Here is a 23,725-nt window from a genome sequence, read left to right as displayed (position 1 = left end):
ACTGTGACTTCATTACTTGACCACCTCTGCAATATTCTCTTTACTATTTGGAGTGAAACACCTCCCCTTTTGCTGTTGCAGTCTGTAGTGCTGATAAGATTTTGCTTTTTTTTTGGATTATATATAAGATCATGAAGAAATTCATATACACTGTATATGATGCCCTTTGTTTGGCTCTTTATGTCTGGTAATTGAATGGTCTTAAATAGCAAACATGATTAGCAGTAGTGCACAGTGAAAATCAGGACTCTCTTTACAAATGTTCAACACTTCCATAGAGTGAATGCTTAAGTGAATGATTGGCAGCAACTCGGTTGCAAAGCTGTGGCAGAAGTGGCGCTATGGCAACACACTTAGGAATCACAGATCAAGCCAGACAAGGCTGGAGGCTTCTCATCATTCAAAGGGAAGACGAGGGGTGGGACAGATGACTTTCCCTCACAATCAGGTTTCTGCTTCCTAGTTATAGTGAGCTTCATACAGGCAGAGGTTTTTATGAGGCCATTGGAGAGGTGGAGGTTGTTGTCAAGGAAGACGAACAGTGGGCTTGGGGAAATCACATGAAGCTGCTGGGAGAAAAGGCTGTGGAGGAATGATGATAGACTGTTGTGGTCCTGGGCCAAGACCATGAACCCAAAGCAGATGAAGGGGCTCAGAATCTGGGATTGCCTCTAGATGAGTCATGAAAAGGTTACTATATGAGAGTGTCATGCGAGAGCTCACAGTCCACCTAACTAGCTGACTGATCAGCATGGCTGGATATGGGTTCAATCTCCAGTCCTGCCAGTGATTTTTCTTTGGTAGGGGGACTGGAATGGTGTCCACTCAGGTTCATGATGTCTGTTGAGGAACTATTTCAATGAGAAATTGTGCAATCAAGGTCTGATAATTCAAGAGTGCAGTGTGCTGACCCCACACTACTCCATACTGCATTCAGATTGACCAGTTTGTGGTGAGAATGGCGATGCTTTTCATTTGAATGTGAGAGCTCATGACTGTGCTTTGACTTTGTTGCTGTTTTTTCCCTTGAAGAAGAAGAAGAATTTACTGATAATGATATAATTTATCGTGAGTATAAGGAATGAAGATGTGGTGGGCGCAGAATCAATAGGGAGAGATACTTTTTTTATAAATGTAGGTTCAAGAACATGGAGAATGTTTGTGTACAGGGAAGTGGTGTCAATAGTGATGAGTAGGGATCCCACCGGTAATGGTGTGCAAATCATTGACAGATGGTTAAGGAAATGGTTTCCATCCTTGATGTGAGAGGTTAGGCTGTAGGCAACAGGTTTGAGGTGTTGGTTAACAAGAGCCAAGATTCTTTCTGTGGGAGCACTGTAGCCAGCCATCCACAGTGGAACATACAAGATGGTTAGGCTTAAGAATGTTTGGTAGCATATAAAAGGTGAACATGTGAGAGGTAATTGGCATGAGGAGAGATTTGAATTTGGAGGAAGGTTCTGGGATGGTCCTGGGGATTAGAGTAGAGATCAGAGGTTTTGCTGGGTCTACAATTTATATCCTCTCCCATAACATCTTCTCCTTCAAGCAGACTTTATAACTTACTGAATGAGAGCAATTCTGATATCGGAAATTTAAAATCTGAGTCAATTCCACTAGGCACTCAACTGACCAATCAGTTTGACCATAGGTGGTTCACATCTCTTCTGAAACACTATGACTAAGCAAAAATCTTCTGTGAATCTTATCTGCTGGCTCAGTTAGATTATCTGCTAAAATTAGTAATTTTTGCCTGAATAGATAATAAATTTTTCGGTGAAGTTGGAGAATATTTCATCCTAGGTATAAAACTTGTGTCTTTAATAATTTCAAAATATTGTAAGATATATCTTTTCTGTCAGGTGTGTGTGTGTGTGTGTGTGTGTGTGTGTGTGTGTGTGTGTGTGTGTGTGTGTGTGTGTGTGTGTGTGTGTGTTTAAACTGGAAGAAAGTATTAGCTTGAAAGTTAATGAACAAATCTGTTATTTTATGTATGTCTTCATACCACATATAACTATAACTGCCTACACATGAGTAATTGACTATTCTCATTTTTTATTATTTTTTACAGCCTGTAATTTCAATGTAATTTCAATTATTGTAATGTCATTATCTTTAATGTAGATTCTGCTTCATTACACAAAAGATACCACTAATCCAAATCATGTCTGATTGTTTTTTTCTTCAGTCATATTGTGAAAGTTGTCGGTATAAACTTAATGAAAGTACAAGACTTCTTTAACAGCAGCTGCATCATTGGAAATCTTAAAATATTCATTTATGTTCATCACTGACTGTTACACTAGCAAAGACCCCAAGAAACACTACCATTTAGTTCTGTTATGCAGAATAATAGATGAGAGTGCATGCACCAAAATAAAGGAACATGATTCTCTGTGTTCTTGCCAGTTTCATTTTTTAAATTGTTGTTTCTCAGTATTTTTTTTCTGCTGAAATTTCTTTCTTGAAGCATGAGTAATGTTTCTAGGAGATTGGTCACAGGTATATATTTGAGTTTCTATCACTGTATCTTTGCATATCTCTTTTGTTACTATTTCATAACACTGGCTCTCTGCCCCCCTTTCCACCATCAATTATTCTTCACCTACCTGCTTAACTAATTAAAACACTGTTTTCAAATATTTTAGTGTTTTATTTATATTGATTCTGTAGGATTCTTCCTTATTGATCTGGTTGTAGTTTAATTTCTCATCAGTGCAATTTATTCCTTACTTATAATATGAGGATAATCCCAAAAGTAAGGTCTCCTATTTTTTTATAAGCACATAGACCTGTTTATTTCTACAGTGGTTTACATCAGTTTACAGCTTGAACATTTAGCTATTTTTTGACATAATCACCGTTTCTGTCGATGCATTTTTGTAAACACTGTGGCAGTTTTTGTATGCCCATGTCATACTAGCTCGCCGCCATGCTGTTCAGAAAGTTATGAACCTCTTCTTTCACCTCGTTGTCAGAGCTGAATCACTTTCCGGCCAAATGTTCTTTTAATGTAGGGAACAGATGATAGTCACTGGGCACCAAGTCAGGACTATAGGGTGGGTCGGTGAATATGTTCTGGTCCCAGTGGGCATAAAGTCGATCAACAATACCCCTTTCTGATCCCAAAAAACGGTTGTCATGACTTTACCAGCAGACTGTGTTTGTTTGAATTTTCGCAACTTTGGCAAAGAAGGATGCCGTCACTAGCATGATTGTTGCTTGGTCTCAGATGTACAGTGGTGTGGCCAGGTTTCGTCACCCATGACAATTGAGTCCAGAAAGTTGTCCTGTTCGGCTGCAAGGCAGTGAAGAAATGCGCGGGAAGCAGCAACTCATTGCTGCATGTGGTCCTCAGTCAGCATGCGTGGCACCCATCTTGCGCACACCTTCCGGTAGTTCAATGTTTCTGTTAAAATTCTGTGAGCAGGGCTTCGGGACACCTCAGGAACCAACGTGCAGAGATCATCCAGGGTGATCCGCCGATCTTCACGCATGCTTCCAAGACTGAGCGCCTCAGCGCGGCGTGCGCATGTTTACACACAGTGCCTGAAGCACTCTTCATAACAGTGTGACCAACTGTCACGCAAACAGAGTTCTGTACTTATAAAAAAATAGTAACCTTACTTTTGGGATTACCCTCGTACTTCTAAAAGTAAAACTAATGTTGTGGGAAAATAAGTTCAAGAATATGAAAAACTACACACATGCATACATGCACGTGTTTGCACTTCACACACACACACACACACACACACACACAGTCACATTTTTTTAGCAGATTGCTTTGTTCTTAAACTGTAACCATTTTTATATAAATCTTTTTTAAAAACTAAATGCCAATAAACCTAGGCTCTTTCTTAAATGAGAAATTCGTATGTATAATGAATCTTTTTTACAGGGTCAATGCAAGCAAGAACTGCAGAGGGCTTTTTGGAGCGTTATAATCGAACATCACTGCAATGGGTTCCTATATGTGATCCACATTTTTGTGAACGTGATGCACAGGTTGTGTGCCGAGAACTGGGATTTGACTCTAATGTGGTGTTTGTCAGTCATGGAAGACAATATAGCTATCATGCTGGTTCAGTAGCACACATCGCTGCCTGGCCTGAACCACTGCAGTGTCGAGGTATTCAATCATTTGCACTTTCTTTATGCACATGATATTTGCTTTTATATTGCAGTTGGCCGGTACAGTGGACCTTACAAAAGGTCAGAATTTTATGAACTTTTACTGTGTTGTATGTAGGTGATGTGTAGTGCTGAATCCAAGCTTTTGATCTTGAGAATCATGTACTAACTTAGAGAAGCCAAAAGACCATGAAATTTTGCCAGTCTTTTCCCTACAATTTTTTCTAGTGGATCCCCCAAAAATAAAAGTTTCTGAAGTTTTTACTGCTGAAACATATTTCTACAACATATATTTATCACAATACAGAGATCCAAACGAATGGTAGTATTATAAAATTATCAAAAGGCTGTAAGAACCTCAGGTTTTAACATTGTAATGTTATTTTACATATTTTTCAAGAGGATAATGGTAATTGCCTTTAACAGTCAGTGCCAAAAGTAAACTGCTCCTACACTCAGTGGGGTGCACATTTCTGCTAAGGTTGTCTAAAAGTTGCAAAACAAATCTGGTTTTTCATGGTAGGTGCATGTAAGTGTCAGTGCTTAACAACCACAATGCCCCTATCTTCCCTGCCTTCGGTGAGTACTTCATTCATTACAGGTATATAACCAGAAACAAAAATACAATTTTTTATCTGTACAATGTATATTTCATAAAAATTTCCCCATCATGTCTAATAGAATACCATTTTTTACAAGCTAAAGGTATATTTAAAAACAGAAAATTACTACAAATGAAAAAACATGTAACAGAATACAGAATCATACAAAGAAAGTTAACACCTTGACCTCTTTTGTCCATATGGTTAAGTTAAAGGCACCGGCTTCTTCCTCCTCAGTGATGATGTCATCAGTAAGGGTTTTCTCGTCATTGTAATCCACATTAGTATCCTCCTTCTTGAGGTTGGGAGAATTCTCATATGCATTGCCACAACAATTTATATAAATGACAGAGCACCAGAATCTTGTTTTTTGGAGCTGGTCACCCCTGTGGTATGCCCTAGCATACATTAGCTGGAAATGAGTTTTAGTAAGGAGTTTGTTTATTTATTTACATATGTGTTGGATTCGCAGCATGCCCAAGATCCATCTACGTAGCACACTATCCATTATGCCCTGACTGTGAGGCTGTTGTCTATACCTCCTCACTGTTATAATTGGGAAATACTCTATGATCATGTCTGATTAGATGTCCAACCAGAATTTTTCAGTACCACAAGTAGTTAAGTAGCCTTCAGCTGTGAATTTGTGAAATCCCTGGGGATCCATTTAGTGTTTTAGGCTGGTCATGTCCTGGTAGTGCAGATGTACACTCTTAACCTGGTTAAAATGACCTGCTGCATGGAAGTAGAAAATCATTTCTTTGAAAGATTTCACATGTATGTTCCAATCACACATCCATTCAGCATTAACAAATTTTTTTTGTTAGGATACAAATGTGGGAGTATCAAATCCATAGCATAACAGTAAGACTGTAATAGCATGTGAAAAAAATCTCATGTTCAAAACCTACCCAGGCAGACAGTGTTGTTTGGCGGGAGGGGCGGGGGGGGGGGGGGGGGGGGGGCGGCCCAACCACTTAGGGGTTTCCCAAGAATACCAGCTCACCTGGTCACTCAACTCCCCAACACTAGCGGAAACAAACATCCCATTTATGGGAGAACAGGCTTGTTGGAATTGATGAACATTGACGATTAGAGGAATGTACCATTATACTCTTAAAAATGCTGTAAAATTAAATTTATAATGCTAAAGAAGCATTTTTTACAATTTGTTATCTACATCTGTATCAACATGGCTCCTTTGCAATTCACACTTAACTGCATGATGAAGGGTTCGTCGAACTATCTTGAGACTATTTCTCTACTATTCCATTCCCAAACAGTGTCTGGGAAAAATGAACACTTAAAATCTTTTCATGCAAGCCCTGATTTCTCTCATCTTATTATAATGGTTATTACTCAGTGGGTGCCAACAAAATATTTTCATGTTTAGGGGACAATGTTGGCGATTGAAATTTCATGAAGAGATCTTCCTGCAATGAAAAATGCTTTTGGTTTAATTAATGCCACCGCAACTCACTAATCATTCTATGACACATGTGCCACACTCCTATTTCACAATAATACAAAGATGAGCTGCTCTTTTTTGAATTGATTTCATCTGTCAGTCCTAACTGGTAAGGATACAACTGAAAGTTCAGTAAATCTGACCTTTTGTAAAATACCCTTTCCTTATTTCTGAGTACCTACCAATTGAACTATTAACTGTGTAAACCTAATCAAGCAATATTTGTGTGGAAAGCAGTGTCTACTACTAGCTACAAAACAGAATTTCTAACGATCAGATTTTTTAAAAATTCTTAATCAAGAGAACAGAAATGTGGAAACAAAAGCAACAGGATGATGTGATCAGGAACTGAAAGGGTGTATAAAGATACTCTGGACAAGGGCAGACACAGATTCGGAAATAGGAATGAACTACTGGCTAACATTCATGCAAGAAATAATAGGATGTGAGTGGAAACAGAATGTAAACAAAGGCAGAGAACAGGTACATTAATTAGTTGAATTAGACATCATATTATGACGATTCTGTCGTGAAGGAGACCTGTTAAAAGTGTGAAACAACAGAAGTTATACATCCGCTGCTGCTTCCTTTCACAGGCTGTACTAAGAACCATGCTACAGAAAAATGCTGAAGATTACAGTGTTAGGTCAAATAACTAATGAAGAGGTACTGAATTACTGTGTGGAAAAAATTTGCGGCACAGTTGGACCAAAAGAAGAATCAGATGATAGAATACATCCAAAGCATCAAGGAGCCATCACTTTGGTAATGGCAAGAAGTGAGGGAAGAAGAGTGGGGGAAGCCCAAGGCTTGAATACAGTATGCAGGTTCAAATGGATGCAGAGGTACTTGCACAGGATAGACTAGCATTGAGCTGCATCAAGCTAATCTTAGAATTGAAGACCAAAAAACAAGAAGTAACTAACTAACAGCTTATTATAAGTAGCCCTAATTATGGGAATTTCTTCTGGCTGTGGAAGGGGGCAAATAAAATCTAGCTTGTATTACAGAAATGTAAAAATGTCTGGAAACAAATGACACTCAAGAACCATGAATAACAAAGAGAAATTCTAGGAACATAATACTAAATTTATAAGGTGGCATAAAAAACGGAATTAAGAACAGTATAAGCTAGTGGAGGAAAAAAAATTTGAAGAGGAAAATAAAAGAATATTGGAGAAACATAAAATAACAAGGAAAATTAAGGACTTGAAGTTGGAATGTATTATTAGCTGATACAAAATAGATGAAGGAAGAAATAATGTTAAGGAAATAACTGAAAGGAAAAATAAAGCAGTGGAAAGTCCAGGATGGAATAACAAGAGGGTACACTGCTACTCACCATGCCATGTAGAGGAGACATTGAGTCACAGGCATGAACAACGAAAAAACTGCTATACATTTTAGCTTTTGGCCAAAAGGCCTTCTTCTGAAATAGAACACACACACACACACACACACACACACACTCATTCACACAAGCACAGGATCACTGTGTCTGGTTGCTGTGGCCAGCCATAGACTGTGTGTGTGTGAGTTGTGAATGTGTTTGTGTTTTCTACTTCCGAAGAAGGCTGTTTGGCCAAAAGTTAAAATGTATAGAAGTCTTTTCATTTTGTCTGCCTATGACTCAACATCTTCTCCATATAGTGAGTAGCAATTTATCCTTTCATATTGTTGAAAAGAAAAATAATGTAGTCAGAGAAAAACAGAGAATGATAATGCACAATATAAATGGAAAAGAGAAAAAGAAAGATTTTTGAATGAACAAAAAATTAAGGAAGGAAAGGAAAGCTAGAGCTAAGACTATTTGGAAGAGAGTAAGTGCTAAATCTGTCTCAAAACTAGTTTTCACAGTTTTTAATAATTTATTAGAACTGACACCCAGAATCAGTAGAAAATTATTAAATGACATAATTTATCCTTAATTAAGCTGAATTTATTATATAAAACTCTAAATCTCTAACTCAGTCAGTAATTCTGGCCTCTGTGGTCATTATCAAATGATCAGTATCCACAAATTACTTATAAAAATGTATTTTAAGCCCAAATTTTATATTTGCTGTTGTGCCCTGTAATACGTTTGGAAATAGGGTATTGAATTTCCGAGTATAAACAACTTGTCTGTGGCCAATGATTTTGACTGATAGTTTGATAATAGTTCATCAGTTCAAAATGCTGCCATAATGATGAGATGCACTATGATTCATGAAAGTACAGAATTTATAAATCTCTTCACTTTTGGAGAAATCAAGTGTTGTCTTTCTTTTTTTATCTCTGTCAGTTATCACTTAATTTCTTCTATGTTTCATTGAATTTGCCCCCACAAGCCTACAGACAGGATGAAGAAACTAGAACAATTTTCAAGGTTTCCATAATGTTTTAAAAATAAATATCAAGCTCTTATTTCACAAAATAAGACTGTAGAGTGAATTAAAACAATAGAAATGTTTAAAAGAAATTTTATGTTTTCCCTTTGTGTTTGTTAGGTGATGAACTTCACTATGAGGACTGTCGAATTCATTTGGATGGCAGAGCCCCAGGAGCTGCAGAACATCGCTGTAGCTGGGATGGTGACTTTGTGTTCCTACACTGTGGTCAGCGTAATTTGCAGGCAGGCCTGACATACTGGGGTGGCATCAGGTAGGATATTGGCATATAACTAGATAACTAGATACATGCAAAAGTACATCACTGTATGTGGATGTTTTGTGGGTAATTTCCTTCTCTAAGACTATAGACTTTCCATTTAAAACAGTCCTGTTAATAGGACACTAGCAGTGTATAAATTCAAATATAATAGCAGCACAAATGGTTTTGCTGTTTTATTATGTCAAAGTATTATAATATCTAACAACGGAAACTCCACATAGGAATACCAAAGATGTAGGAAAAATTGCTACTTACTGTGAAGATGACACATTAAATTGCAGACAGGCACAATTAAAAGACACTTACACAAAGCTTTCGGCGACAGCCTTAATCAGAAAAAGAGAAACACACACCACTCATACACATATGCAAGCACACTTCATGCACACATTGTGTCTCGAGCTGCCAGAGTAGGCGGTCATGAGTGCGTGAGGCATGCTTACTTGTGTATATGAATGGTGTGTGTTTCCCTTTTTCTGGTGAAGGCTGTGGCTGAAAGCTCTTTGTGTAAGTGCCATTTAATTGTGCCTGCTTGCAACTCAACATTTCATCTTTATTGTAAGCAGCAGTCTATCTTTCCCTACATTGTTATTTTAATATCCATAAATGTAATATTAAGGGTAAAGGTTGCATTTTGTTTAGGTGAAACATTCATATACTTTTTCAAGAGACATACTGTGCATGACATATGCCAAACTTTCTTCTGAAATCAAATCAAAACAATGTGTACACTGTAATTTCCCACATTTTGGTTTTTAGGTGTAGTACTCCACATGTGTGCAGCCCAAAGACTGGTTTGATGCAGCTCTTTTCGCATTAGTGTATCTCATTAAAACATCTCCGTTTTTGCACAAGTGCTGCATCCTATCCCCTTATGTGCCTGCATACTGTAGTCAAGCTGAATTTTCCCCCATTTCAATCTTCAGCATTTTTCGGGAACACCACATTTCAAAAGTTTGTGTTCCCTTCTCATGCACAGTGTGTAGCATCCATGTTACAATTCCATTTAAGGGAAACTAACTGGGAAGAAACTGGATTGGTCTTGACTTCAGGTGTCGCTCATATCAGTGCTGTGATAGCTGACGCTATTGGGATGTTGAGATAGATGAGACAGAGCTTATATCTTAACACAACGGAGGGGGGAGGGGCATCACCAATGGTAGAATTCTTTTGATTTCGAGATGTGAAAGGTAAGCTTTTTTAAGCTGAATACCTCACTCAAGTAGACTGCTTTGAAAGAAATCCAGGTACATGAAGTGGCTTACATTAAACAATCTTGTTAAGCTTATCATTATGTATCAAAACACTGGAGGGAGAGGGGGAGAAACAAACCAAAGTTAGTAAATTTCTTGTCTCATCACATGATCTATAATGTCAAAGGGAAGTGAATGAGAAATGTCTGTCCGAGTACCATTATAACTACTTGAACTGATACCTATAAATTAGCATCCTATTTCTGTAGGGAAAATATGGAGAAAAGATGATTTGTCATGTGTGTTAAGAATAATATCACATTCAAATCTACTAGAGCCAATAGTTTCTGCTGAGGTCAATAATTGGAAGCCTGTGCTTGCAAATTGTTACTCACAGGAAAGTCATTTATGGTTATTGTAGTATGTAGATCTCCACTGGGAAATTTTAAAATATTTTTAGAGCAGTTTGAGACATTATTTTGCCACCTAGGTAACAAAAGAAAATAAATTGTGGTCTCTGGAGGGTTTAATATTAATTCCCTGAAAGAGTGTTACAAAAGAAGTGGTTTAGAAATGATACTAAATACTTGCAACCCGGGTTCTATTGTTTGTTTTCCCACCAGATTTACACAGGTAAGCAGCACTCTAATAGACATCACACTTATAGATAAACACTTCATCATTGATATAAATGCTTATCCAGCAGCGAATGCCTCTCCAGCTGTGATAGACGATTGGCCGTATTTAATAACTTATGTGATTGCAGAGAAGCGGTATTATTGATTGCAGTGAAGCGATGTCATGGAAAACGGAGGGAAAGTCACTACTAAACAGGCAACTTAAAGTTCTACAGCAACGTTACAGGAAGCTGACTGAGGGAAGTACATAATGCAGCTTGTGTCAGTTCCAAATTTAATGTAATTATAGATGGTTTTCAATAAATCTTTAACAGCTGGTTCCCAAGAAAATGAAGACTGGTACTAATAAGGCACTGAAAAAATCATGTATTACAAAATAACTCAAAATATCGTGTGCACAAAAGAAGATACATGAAATGGCTAGACCAGACAGAAAAGTAGCCTTGAGTTCATTTTACAAGAAATACTGTGCTATCTTAAAGAAAGTGATTATAAATAAAAAAAAAAGCTTTTGTATAATGTCTGAAATTAATACATTCAACACTATGCCCGTAGACCATACAGGCATGCATTTTTCGGCTGTGTGGACGGCGCTCGTATCCCATGCAGGTGGCACTTTCACAGTCCCTAAAAGGTGTTTTTCACCACGCTACATAGCTGGCAGCTATGTCCACTAGATGCAGCAGCAGTCGATGAGTTCTGTGTATCAGTTGTATGAGTAGAATGTCTGTCAGTATAGTGATTGGTTCTATGATGACATTTTCGCTTGGCACTCAACCATAAATCTGCGACTGTGTATGGGCATTTTGAGTGAAAATGACAGCTAGAGGCCTCTGGGAAAGTGAAGTTCTGACATTTTATTCAGTGAAAATGACTCTGATATTGATGTCAGTGACGACAGCAGTAATTACAAGCGAGAAAGTGTTTCAAGTGATGAATCGGGTAATAGTTTTTTTTTTTTTTTCCTCAATTTTGTTGCTAATGTATGTGGAGAATTTGTAAAGAAAACACACTATCTTTTTTTATCTAATTTGAATTATGGAGTTCAATTAGATGAGGAGCTGCAACGACCAACAAATGTGACGATAGGTCTTACTCAGCACAATGCTGATGACTGGCAGGAGCATGGCACTCAGCCTCAGCTTCCATATTTCAGTCAGTGTATGGAGCCACTTGTTTGTGAACAGGAACTAATGTTTATGACTGTTTCTTGACCTTTTTTTAGTGACAGTGTTTTCCAAAACATAAAAACTGAGACAAACTGATATGCAGATACAAAAATTGGCGCACTGGAACAGCGAAATGAAATAAAAAAGAACTCTATGTGGCACAAATGGGATCCGGTAAAACTACATGAAATATATTGATTTTTTGAAACAGTTCTGCATATGTGTGTCATTAAGTTACCGAAGCTTAGTGACTAATGGTCAACTGATCCATTTTTATAAATAGGCTTTGCAAATAGATTGCTGGAGCATGATAGGTTTTCCAGTATTATGTTTATGCTGCATGCCAATGACAACTCAACGTACATAAAAAAGGAAGAGAAAAACCATGACCCTCTTCATAATATAGGCCTGTGTACAACTTTTTTGCCGACAAATGTAGATCCAGTTTCATGCCATACGAAAATTTGACTATAGATGAAGCTATTTATCCATTTTGTGGACGTGTTGGCTTTAGGGTTTACAGGAAAAATAAACCCAATAAATATGGCATGAAGCTTTATGCACTTTGTGATGCTGCAACAGGCTATGTCCTGAACTACAGTGTTTACAGATGATCATCAGGGACAACTGTCAACCATATTCCAGCATTACATAATGAAAAACAGAAAAGGCTTTCCAACAAGCTTCAAAACAAAGAAGCTGAAGCAAAATGAAATGATATTTTTGAGGAATGGGACCATTCTAGTGCTGAAGTGGAAAAATAAGCGTGATGCATACTGTCTATCCACAAAACATCAGGCTACCACCAAAGACATCCCAGTGCGTTTAAAAGGTGGTATTACAACAGTAATGAAACCAGATGTTGTAATTGGCTACAATATGAACAATATGCACCAGCTATACAGTTACTACCCACTCGCACCAAAAACAATGAAGTGTTGGAAAAAACTTTTCTTTCATGTTTTTGTAATGTCTGTCGTGAACAGTTTTATTTTTTGCAAAGATGTCAGTAAACAGAAAATCTCTCTTGTGGACTTTATAAAAAAAGTTAGTTTGAAATTGGTAGAAATGGGAGGACCCTTTCGATCTTTACAACCAGCCCCAAGCACTAGCCTGGACAGAAATTTTGGTTGTTACTTTCCAGAAAAAGTATCTTCTACTACCAGCAAAGTAAATACTATGTGTTATTGCAAAGTTTGCTCTGATAAAGGGAAGAAAGAGACTGGCAAGTGGATAAGAAAAGAAAGCAGATGGTGGTGCAAAGACTGCAACATAGGACTGTGTACCTCAGTGCTTTCAGAATTACCACTTGAAAGTGAATTATGTATAAAATATATGTAAACATTTTATGTCATAAAATATTAAATAAAAAACCTCTTGAACCAAATTCTTTTTGTTATGGACACCAGAAATCATGTTAGGAAATGTAAAAGTTTTTTGCGGGTGAAGGTTTCTCATGATTTTGGAAAATTCTGGTACACCTTCACCGATGCAAGCGTATGTATGAGCTTACATTTTACCTAATCTATAAAGTATGGTGTTTCATGTCATGCTAGAAATGCACCTTCGAGGCCATTAGTTATTGTAATCTTATTAATTAAAGTTGCTTGAAAAATTGACAGTGCACCTGCACACTCGAGGTGCATACATAGCAGTGTGGAGTGTGTTAATAATTCAAATATTAAAATTAAATGTATATGGGCAGTAGTCAAAAGAGAAGTGGGGCAATCAGTTAAGGAATGTGAGGACTATGTTATTAAAAGAAAGAACCAAATAAAAAATAATAGCAGTCAGGTAGCCAAATTATACTAATAATAAAACTGTAAAACCATTGTGTATCTGTTTGAATACGACACTCTCCAAAATTACTTGATGACTTTCCATGGGGTTTTCACAGGTAACGTGAGCATAGCTTGGTGCAACAAACAGGTCTGATTTCATCAAAATGGGATCATTCTAAAATATATTATAATTTAAAGTTTTATAAATGCAAAAATGTGTTCAACTGTTTCTCTTTCACAACTAAACCGCGGTGCTGATTTTGATGAAATTAGCTATGGAATAGCTTGAGCACTAAGGAAGAATATAGACTACTTTAGAAAGTGGATAGTACGAGATATTTATTGACTTGAAGAATATTATGCGAATTACAGAAAATATTTACTATTTCAAAAATATATTTCTCTTCGACTTGTTGACTTTATCATGTTTGTGAAAATGCTTTTATTGATTGATATACAGGGTGTGTACAAAGTCCGGAAACACTTTCAAGTACTTATTGCACAAGAACCAAACATTGTACAGATATCATACATATGTCATTTTGAAGAGAAACTGAAAGTTTTTTTTCCATGTATACTGCCACAGCAGCACTAGTTGCAAACATGGCAGGTTTAGGTGCAGAGCGAGCTTCCTGTGTGTTGGAGTTTGACAAAAACAAGTGTGCTACAGCTGTTCAGTGAATGTTTAGAACCAAGTACGGTAAGAAGCCACCAACGAGGAAGGCCATTTACCTCTGCACAACATATTCCTCAAAGGTAAATGTTTTTTGTGCCTTGTCAGACCATTCTCCTTCACCGAGAGCACTCTCACTGGATATTCCTACTTGGACATTTTGCAGCAATGGCTGATACCTCAAATGCAATCAGACTTTCTATTCATCTTTCAGCAGGATGTGGCTCCACCTCATTTTCATCGTGAGGTTTGTGGGTACCTGAACACGAAGCTGCCACATCAATGGATTGGCCATGCTACAGAAGGGGACAGCTGTTTCATGAAATGATCTCCCTGATCACCAGATCTCACTTAGTGTTACTTTTTTCTGTGGGGACACATTTAAGATCTGATGTATGTACCGCCTTTACTGCGTGATGTAGCAGAGCTCTGGGAGAGAATACAGGAAGTGACTGCCACAGTTAACGATGCCATGCTGGGACGGGTATGACAAGAATTTGATTACCGCATTGACATCTGCCAGGTCACTCATGATTTGCATATTGAATGTTTGTAAAAACAAACTTTCAGAGTTTCTCTTCAAAATGCAACATGTATGACATCTGTACAATGTTTAGTTCTTGCACAATAAATAATTGAAAGTGTTCCTGGACTTTATGTATACCCTGTATTCTACATACTACAATTCAACATAATGAATACAATGCTAAGTATATTTAATCCCTATTCCCATACTATTATATTGTGGAAATAGCTATCTCCACAAGTGAAATGCAATAGATACTCTTTGTAACGTGCCAGTGATGAACTGTAATTGTTCTTTGATTACACAATCAGGTGCTTTGTGTTGACAATAAAGCTGAGGTATCTTATATGTGGGTATTGTTATTTGCCCACATCATAGGTGACCCTAAGACAAAAATAGTCCATGAACATAAAGCATGGTCGAGTTTTGTACTATATTTTCATAGTCAGGGAAGATATGGTGAAATTGTTATTTACGGGTGGCTGGGAGATCCAGCAGTTACAGAGGAATGATGACAGCACAGGTACAGACAGCTTACCAGCTCCAGAGATAGCTTCAATGCTGTGATTGCATCCATACATTGCTTGCTGCCCGTCAGCCATCTCATTAGCATCATCTGTGCCATGGTTACAGTTAAGGGCTTTGCCATTTTGTCAGCACAACTAGGTGTTTGGTTTGCGATTTTAGAAAGTTTTTTCTCCAAGAAGAGGATCATAGAGCACCAGGAGCAATTTTTGTTGGCAGTCAGTAATTTACACGAGAGAACAACCATGTTGGTTATAGATATTATGCCACAACTTCTACACCAATCTATCTACCATGCATTCAAGATGGCGCTGATAACTTGCACTAAGTCATCTGAACAAACTCTTAAGCAGGCGCTGTATCATGGACAAAGAGGTGATAGAACCCCACTGTAATTCTGGAGACATTTACAGGCTATGGTGAAAGTTAGTATGGTCTCCGAAGAATTGTTACTCCACATTTGGCTACACCAGCTATCTCCACAGGTGCAGTTAACTCTGATAGCGCATGAGTGATAACCCCTGGATAAATTGTTGTGGGTAGCTGATTGCTCACACAGCACAGTAGACTCAGCAGTTGTAGCGGCTGTAATGCCAGTGCACATTAATGCCACATGTAGTAGTGAGCCATCAGAGATGCCAGAAGAACATACACAATGTTGTGTTATATTGTCATTTTGGCAAATGCCGAGTATAAGACCAGATCTCATCAAGATTTACAAACCACACTGCAAAAGATTGCCGATTGATTGCAAGCATTGAAGCTTTGGATGGGTTCAGACAGATGGCTACAGGCATGACGTTCTAGTAATCAGCCAGCTTTGGACTGCAATGCCCAAACTCAAGACACCATGTTGAGCACTATTGGTGTGAGCTGCTTTGTGTTGCAGACTATGAAGTGCATTATTGCGATTACCCAAACGGCAAAAGTGGTCCACAATAGGCACCACAGACCATGCCATCTCCAAGCAGCACCAACAGTGTATTGAAACGTTAACTGGCCATAGTTCCCACGCTACAGTGCAATATTAATGTACCCGTGGAGATGGTATAACCAACTGCCATCGCAAATCAATTGGTGGTTCAACAGAAATGTATGGGGATATCGAACTGGTTGCACATTGCCAACAGAAGATCTGCATTAGTACTTCTGGTGGACACTGGTTTGGAAGTCAGCACTCTGACGACCTCGTACACAACAGACATGGCAGCTCCAGAGCCGCTGGAGCTGTTAGCCATTAATAATTCTTGTATCAGGATACTGGATCGTAAGGAGCTGGCAACTGACCTGGGTTGTGCTAGTCCTTTCAAGTGGGTGTTGATAGTGGCAGACATTTCCCATCTATCTTAGGAGCAGATTTCCTTGTACATTTTAGGCTGTCTGTGGATTTGTCTAAGGCATGGCTCTTAGTGGCCCCAGCAGCAGCAAAGTCAAATGGTAGGAATGTTGTGTTTGCAATATACATCAACAGCCTGTTCTACCATTATTGACACCACTGCACAGTGTAAAGCACAATATGTTATACTATATACATGAGATCCCAGGGCTGCTGGTCGCACAGCACATTTGTAGAATTGTGCCAGATGACATGCTGAAAATTAAAGCAGTTTTTGAAGAGATGTTGCTTTCCAGTGTCATATGGATTTCAGACAATCACTGTGCGTCCCCACTACATTTGCTAAGGAAAACTGATGGCACATGGTGTCCTTGCAGGGTTTACTGGGGATTAAATAGCAGACCATTCCAGACAATATCCTTTTCCACATATTCAAGAATTCACATATGCTTTGGCTGGTGCAACAGTTTTTACTGTCCTGGATTGCCAGAAGGCCTATAACCAGGTTCCTGTAGCACCTATGGATGTTCCCAAGACAGCAGTGATCATGCCTTTCATCCTTTTTGAGGTCTTGCACATGCCTTTCAGACTTCAAAATATGGCTCAGGCGTGGTAAAGGTTCATCAATGAAGTGCTACAGGGATTGCCATTTTGCGTTTGCTGACCTCAAAGAAATTTTGTTATACTCTGCTGATGCACAATCACGTGTCAGGCATTTGGCTTAGGTACAGCAAAGGTTGCAAGACTACAGTGTGGTACTGAATGAAGACAAATGCATGATGGATGAAAGTGAAGTGACCTTTCTCCGTTATAGAGTTTCACAAGATGGAATCTCCCCATTGCCGGAAAAGTTGGCTATGTTGCAAGACCTGCCACATCAAGGTATTGTTGACAACTGCAATGGATGTTAGACAGGGTGAATTTTTTTTTTGCCACAATTTACCAGCAACAGTGGCTATTCAGACACCTCTTACAGACCCATTTGCTGGCCACTTCATTAAAGGGAAGCATGTACTGAAGTGGACTTCAGAGATGAATAAGGCCTTCCGTACTTTGCAGAACAGTCTCAATCAAGGAGTGTCACTTGCCCATCCAGTATCATCTGCACCATCACTGCCAGTCAGACTGCAATTGGAGCCACACTACACCAGACAGTCAACAATTGTGTCCTGCCTTTAAGCTTTTTTTCAAAGAAGCTACTGCCACTGCAAATGACTGGAGCACCTATGATAGGGAATTGTGGACAATGTATGAGAGTGTGAAGCACTTCTGGCCTCATGTCAGAGCCCATCTAGTGACAATTTACATGAATCACAATCCAATTGTACCTGCATTTCAGAACCCAAGGGATAAGTGTTCACCTCAACAGTTCAGGTACATCAGAGTTTGTTAGACCATTCATGACGGATATTCGGAATATTCGAGGTGCTGAAAACATAGTGGGTGTAGTGTGGTTTCCATTCAGAAGTATGAAGATCTCACTAAGGCACAAATGGCAGATCATCAGCTGCAAGACTTACTGGTGGATCAGTTTTCAAGTCTGCGATTCCAGCAGATTGAAGTACCAGGTTGCGGTGTAAAGTTGTGGTGCAAAATCTCTCAGCACGTGCCACGGGCCTTTATCACACCACACTTTCATAAGATAAAGTTCCAACAGCAGGTACAGTCTGGCACATCCAGAGGCGAACACCACTGTCAAAATGATAATGGAACATTTTGTGTGGCCGACAGTTAAGAAAGACGCTCACAACTGGGCCTACACCTGCTTCCACTGTTAGTGATGTGAAGTGGGATATCACGTCCATGCTGAGGTTGGGCATTTCTCAGGTCTACCAGTGAAATTTGGACATATCCACCTTGATATGATGGGTCCCCTACTGCCTTCTGATGCGTACAGATACTCATATTGACATATAGGTGCACAAGATGGGCAGAGTCCGTACCACTGCCAAACATTTCACCTGAGACGGTTGCAGAGGAATTTGTCAGACACTGGCTGGAACACTTCAGCTGTCCCCTGGCCATTATGACAGACCAAGGCAGGCAGTTTGAATCTACCCTGCTCAGTGAGCTGGCTAAACTATGCAGATTCCAGCACCACCACACTACCAGCTACCACCCAGCCAACAGTGGTATGGTGGAAAAGTGGCATTGCACACCGAAAGTAGCCCTCATGTGCCACCAAGAACGTTGGACTGAAGTGCTGCCTGTGGTACTGTTGAGGGTTACGAACAGTTTACAAGATTGATATCGGCACTTCAGTGGTTGAGATGGTACACGGAGACTTGTTAAGGATCCCAGTAGAGTTTCTGACCTCTGTGCTGTTGCCAGACAAAACGGAGTTACCCTTGTTGGTACAGAGGATTCAGGATCACATGCCAAAGATTTGACAGGCTATGGCTGCGCATAGTGGTTCACACCCTGTTGTCTTGCACAAGGCGCTGACAGATTGTTCGCATTTCTGCTGCGCACTGATTCCGCATGGACACCTCATCAACACTGTATACTGGACCCTAATGGTTTTGTGGTGAAGTGAACATTTGCAACAGGGCATTCTTTACATCAGGTAAATTTGCTAGTACTCTCTTCTGGTTGCAACTCTTTGGTGAACTTACATTAAGCATTTTACTGTCTGTTCGGTATCAGACCAATATACAATCTAGAGAAGGAGACTTCCACACTTCAGGCAATATTTGGTGTTGGCTTTGCAGAATATGGGCTCAACAGTTGCTGGAAGAATGACTTGACTTCTACCATTGCTGGAACTTCCCAGATATACCTGTTGATTTGAGTAACTTTGCAATAGTTTATATTGATTCTGATATTTGGATTGTCAAATGTGCTATGCATCTAGGTGAGCCTCCAAAATTGATTTCGATTTGTACTGGTCACCTGTTACATTTGTGGGCATGATTCTAACTTACCATAAATAAAACTTATTGTATATTGTGGTATGTTGTCAGTCCAAGTGTCACTGATTGTTGACATTTATTGGAATCTGAAGTACCCAACAGCACAGCACGTCATGTGGAGCATGCGACTTAGCATCACCTTTAGTCATGACTGTTACAAATTGTGGATAGTCCAACAGAAATTACTGAAGTCATATCCATCCTTTCATCAGAAAACTATTGGCACCAAATTCCGACTAGAAAACATCCAATTACACATCTTCAGAATGCTCACACCTTTCACATTAGAAAATGCTTCTCCTACAACTTCAGCATTTGTGATATACATCAGTAAATGCACATGAGGAATTTGTAGCTGCTTGGCAATGGTCGATCACTTTTCATCAATAGAAATGTAGAGATGTGTTGAAACAGTTTGACAAGCAATACACCAGAGAGACATGAAACCTACCTTCGATTTGATGTCATGACCTGTAAAAAAAAATTATTTCAACTCATCATATCTTCTCAAAATAGAGATTTTGTGACATTTATTTGGTTGTACAGGTATAAAGCATACCTTTGTCACCATTATTCATATGTGACACAAAATCCAAGCACTCTCGATGATTCCTTCAAAGTTCAAGTTTTTGATCCATCCATGGACAACAAAACACTCATTGATCTTCTAAACACAACATGTGTGCTAAAAAATATGATGTATAGTTTCATTGCATGAAAGCAGACAATTACCACAGAGAAATAGCATTCTGTCTTATGTACTATAAATCACTTTAATTGGATAAATAAAAAATCTACTCACCAAGTGACGGCAGAACACATACATAAAAGAAGGTTGTAATTAGGCAAGCTTTCAGAGCCAGTGGCTCCTTCAGGCAGAAGGGTTGAAGTGGAGGGAAGAGGGGTGAAGGAAAAGGACTGGAGAGTATAGGAAAAGGGTTATATATTGGGAAAGTCACCAGAACTGAGGGTCAGGGGAGACTTACTGCAACCTTATGAGAAGGAAAGACTGATTGTTGGGGACTGCATCGGACAAGATTAGAAAACCTGAGAGCTTACAGGTGGAAGACAGGGAAATTGCATAACAGAGATAACTGCTTAAACATCATGCATGAGTTAATAAGAGTGAAAAGCCAAATGCATTGTACGTAACAGGTGGAAGGGGGGTGGTAAAAAGTAGATGGATAAGACAATGAAAGATGCAGAAAACTAAAACAGAGTGAAGGAAAGAGTATTTACTGTGAAGAAATGCTGAGGCAGAAGAAATTAACATAAATTAAGGCCAGATGGGTGGTGAGAACCAAGGACATGTTGTAGTGCTAGATCCCATGTGCGGAGTTCTGAGGAACTGGTATCTGGGGGAAGAATCCGGATGGTGTGTGTGGTGAAACAGGCACCAAGGTCATGATTGTCATGTTGGAGAGCATGCTCTGCAACAGGATGTTTTGTGTTGCCAGTATACACCCTTTGCCTATGCCCATTCATTCTAATTGATAATTTGGTGGTAGTCATGCCATTGTAGAAGGCTGAACAGTGTTTACATAACAGCTGATATATGCCATGTGTTGTTTCACAGGTGGCTCTCCCTTTGATAGCATATGTCTTGCTAGTTACAGGGCTGCTGTAGGTGGTGGTAGGAGGGTGCGTAGGGCTAGTCTTGCAGCGGGATGGTCACATGGATAGGAGCCATAGGGTAGGGAGATGGGTGCAGAAGGAGCTAGGGTCTGACAAGAATATTGCAGAGGTTGGGACGACAATGAAAAGCTATTCTAAGTGTGGTGAGCAAAATTTCAGACAGAATGGATCTCATTTCAGGGCATGATTTTAGAAAGTCATGGCCATGTTGAAGTAGCTGATTAATACATTCCAGACCAGAATAATAACTGAGTCACTAATGGTGTCCTCCGAAGTTGTTGTTTTGGAGGGATCAGCAGTAAAAGATTGAATGTGATGGCCTGGGAAATCTGCTTTGAGCTGGTGGGGTAATTACGTGCAGTGAAGGCTGAGGTGAGAATGGTGGTGTATTGCTGTAAAGTCTGCATCAGAACAAATACGTTTGCCTCGAATGCCAAGGCTGTACAGAAGGGAATGTTTAACATGGAAAGAATGGCAACTGTCAAAATGTAAGTACTGTTATTTGTTGGTAGGTTTAATGTGGACAGAAGTGTGTAGCTGACATTCGGTGAGGACGAGATCAACATCAAGGAAAGGGACATGGGATTCAGAATAGGATAATGTGAAATTTAGTTGGGAAAAGGTATTCAGAGATTCCAGGAATTTTAACAGGTCAGTCTCACCATGAGTCCATATGGTAAAGAGGTCATCAATGTAACTAAACCAAACCACGGGCCAAAGGCTCACGGATCCCAGGAAAGCCCTCTCCAAACGACCCATGAAAAGGTTTGGATAGGAAGGATATATGCTGGTTCCCATGGCCATACCCCTGATCTGCCCGCCAAAGATGAAGTAGTTGTTGGTAAGTATAAAGTTGATTAAGCTGAGTAGGAAGGATGTCATAGGTTTGGAATCAGGTGGGTGCTGACTGAGGAAATATTCAGCAGGAGACAGACCATGTACGTGGGGGATGTTGGTATAGAGGGAAATGGCATCAATGATGACAAGCAAGGTGTGTGACGGGAGTGGGATGGGTATGTGTTTCTGATGATCAAGGAATTGTGGTATCTTTGATATAGGAGGTGAGGCTTTGCACTATCATGTTTGATGAGTGCTTTGAAGCCAGCAACTATAGGACAGCCAGGATGATTGGGTTTGTGGATCTTAGGAATAAGGTAAAAGGCAGGGATGCGTGATTTGGTTGGGGTGAGAAGTTCTATAGATTGAAGTGCTAGTCCTTCTGAAGAGCCTGAGGTTTTAAGAAGGGACTGCAGGTCAGTTTGAATCACAGGGATGGGATCTTGATGGCAGACGCTGTGTGTAGAGGTGTCAGAGAGCTGGCATAGACCTTCACTAACATGTTATAGGGACCTGAGGAAGGGTTGTGAAGCAATGCTGCATGTGAGGAATTCTTGGAAGGCTGATTTTGAGGCAGTGGTGGTGGATCAAGTTGGGATTGTGGTTTGAGCTGTTCAAGGCAATGTTCAATGTCAGGTTTGCTGTTGGAAAGATTTTGGGATGTGTTGCAGAGTGATATATCCATTGATATTACATGTGAAGAAAGTAGGTCCTTCACCAAAGCTGCATGACCAAATGCATGTTTAGGGCTGAAAGTGAGACCCTTGTATAACACAGATACTTCAGGAGGGGAGAGTGCTTTAGATGAGAGGTTAAGAACACTGTACTGTTGTGACTGGTTCTTGTGATTATGGGTTATTCTTGGTCTGGGAGGCAGTGGTGAAGGATGTGGGATGTTACGGAGGTTGGCCAAGCTCGGCTTGTAGGATAGGAATGGTGGTTGATGGTATGGCTGTTTAGGGAGCTACAAAGGGACAGGAAGGGAAACACCACTGTTCAGATTGTTTACAAGAAGGTGGTATAGCTTTTTGAGGTGAAGTCTGGTACGTTGTTGCAGTTTGAAGTTGGCTTCTTGGATGATACCATCCAAGAAAACATGAGGGTCAGATACAAGCAGGATTTCATAGAAGGAGAGAAGTCTGATGGAGTGGAAATTGGCTGATGAGGCATATAGGTCACAGATTAGTCAGGTAAGAGCAAGAGATTGCTGTATTTGAAACTGTAAAAGAGCCTGGTGTAGAGTAGGATTACATCCAGAAACAGGGACTTCCAATGTTAGGTCTTTTGGAGTAACTCCAAGGGACAAGCAGGTTCCAAGAAACAGAATGTGGGACCTTAGTTTTGATAATGCAAAAGCATATTTTCAAAAAGAACGGATGTAATATGAGATAGGATTCATCATGGCAAGAGAGGACATTTTGAAGAGTTAGGAATTAAGGGAGTGGCAAAAAAATAAATAAATAAGCAGAGGGTGGAAAAGACAGCAAAACAGAAGAAGAGCAAGGCAAAAACTGGGAAAAACATAAAAATCCAATTTACTCCAAAGTTACATGCTAGACGCAAGTTACATGTTACGTCGCATTATTTACTCATGATATTGTGATTACAGAAAGATTTATTAAATATCTGCTGAATACAGAACAA

The 23,725-nt window shown here is 39.4% G+C and overlaps 1 protein-coding gene across 1 annotated transcript in view; it reads left to right on the top strand.

Annotated features, from left to right (window-relative positions):
• The window catches only part of LOC124802675 (protein bark beetle), a 193,596-nt gene that overhangs the window by 121,634 nt on the left and 48,237 nt on the right, over positions 1-23,725 (top strand). The window contains exons 23-24 of the mRNA XM_047263603.1: positions 3,902-4,132; positions 8,694-8,847. Of these exons, the coding sequence (XP_047119559.1) occupies positions 3,902-4,132; positions 8,694-8,847 (385 nt within the window). The remainder of the gene's footprint in view (positions 1-3,901; positions 4,133-8,693; positions 8,848-23,725) is intronic.

This window comes from Schistocerca piceifrons, chromosome 6, assembly GCF_021461385.2.
Source record: "Schistocerca piceifrons isolate TAMUIC-IGC-003096 chromosome 6, iqSchPice1.1, whole genome shotgun sequence".
In the NCBI taxonomy this organism is placed as follows: domain Eukaryota; kingdom Metazoa; phylum Arthropoda; class Insecta; order Orthoptera; family Acrididae; genus Schistocerca; species Schistocerca piceifrons.
The sequence above is the reverse complement of the archived record's forward strand: the minus strand, read 5'-3'. Positions and strand labels throughout refer to the sequence as shown.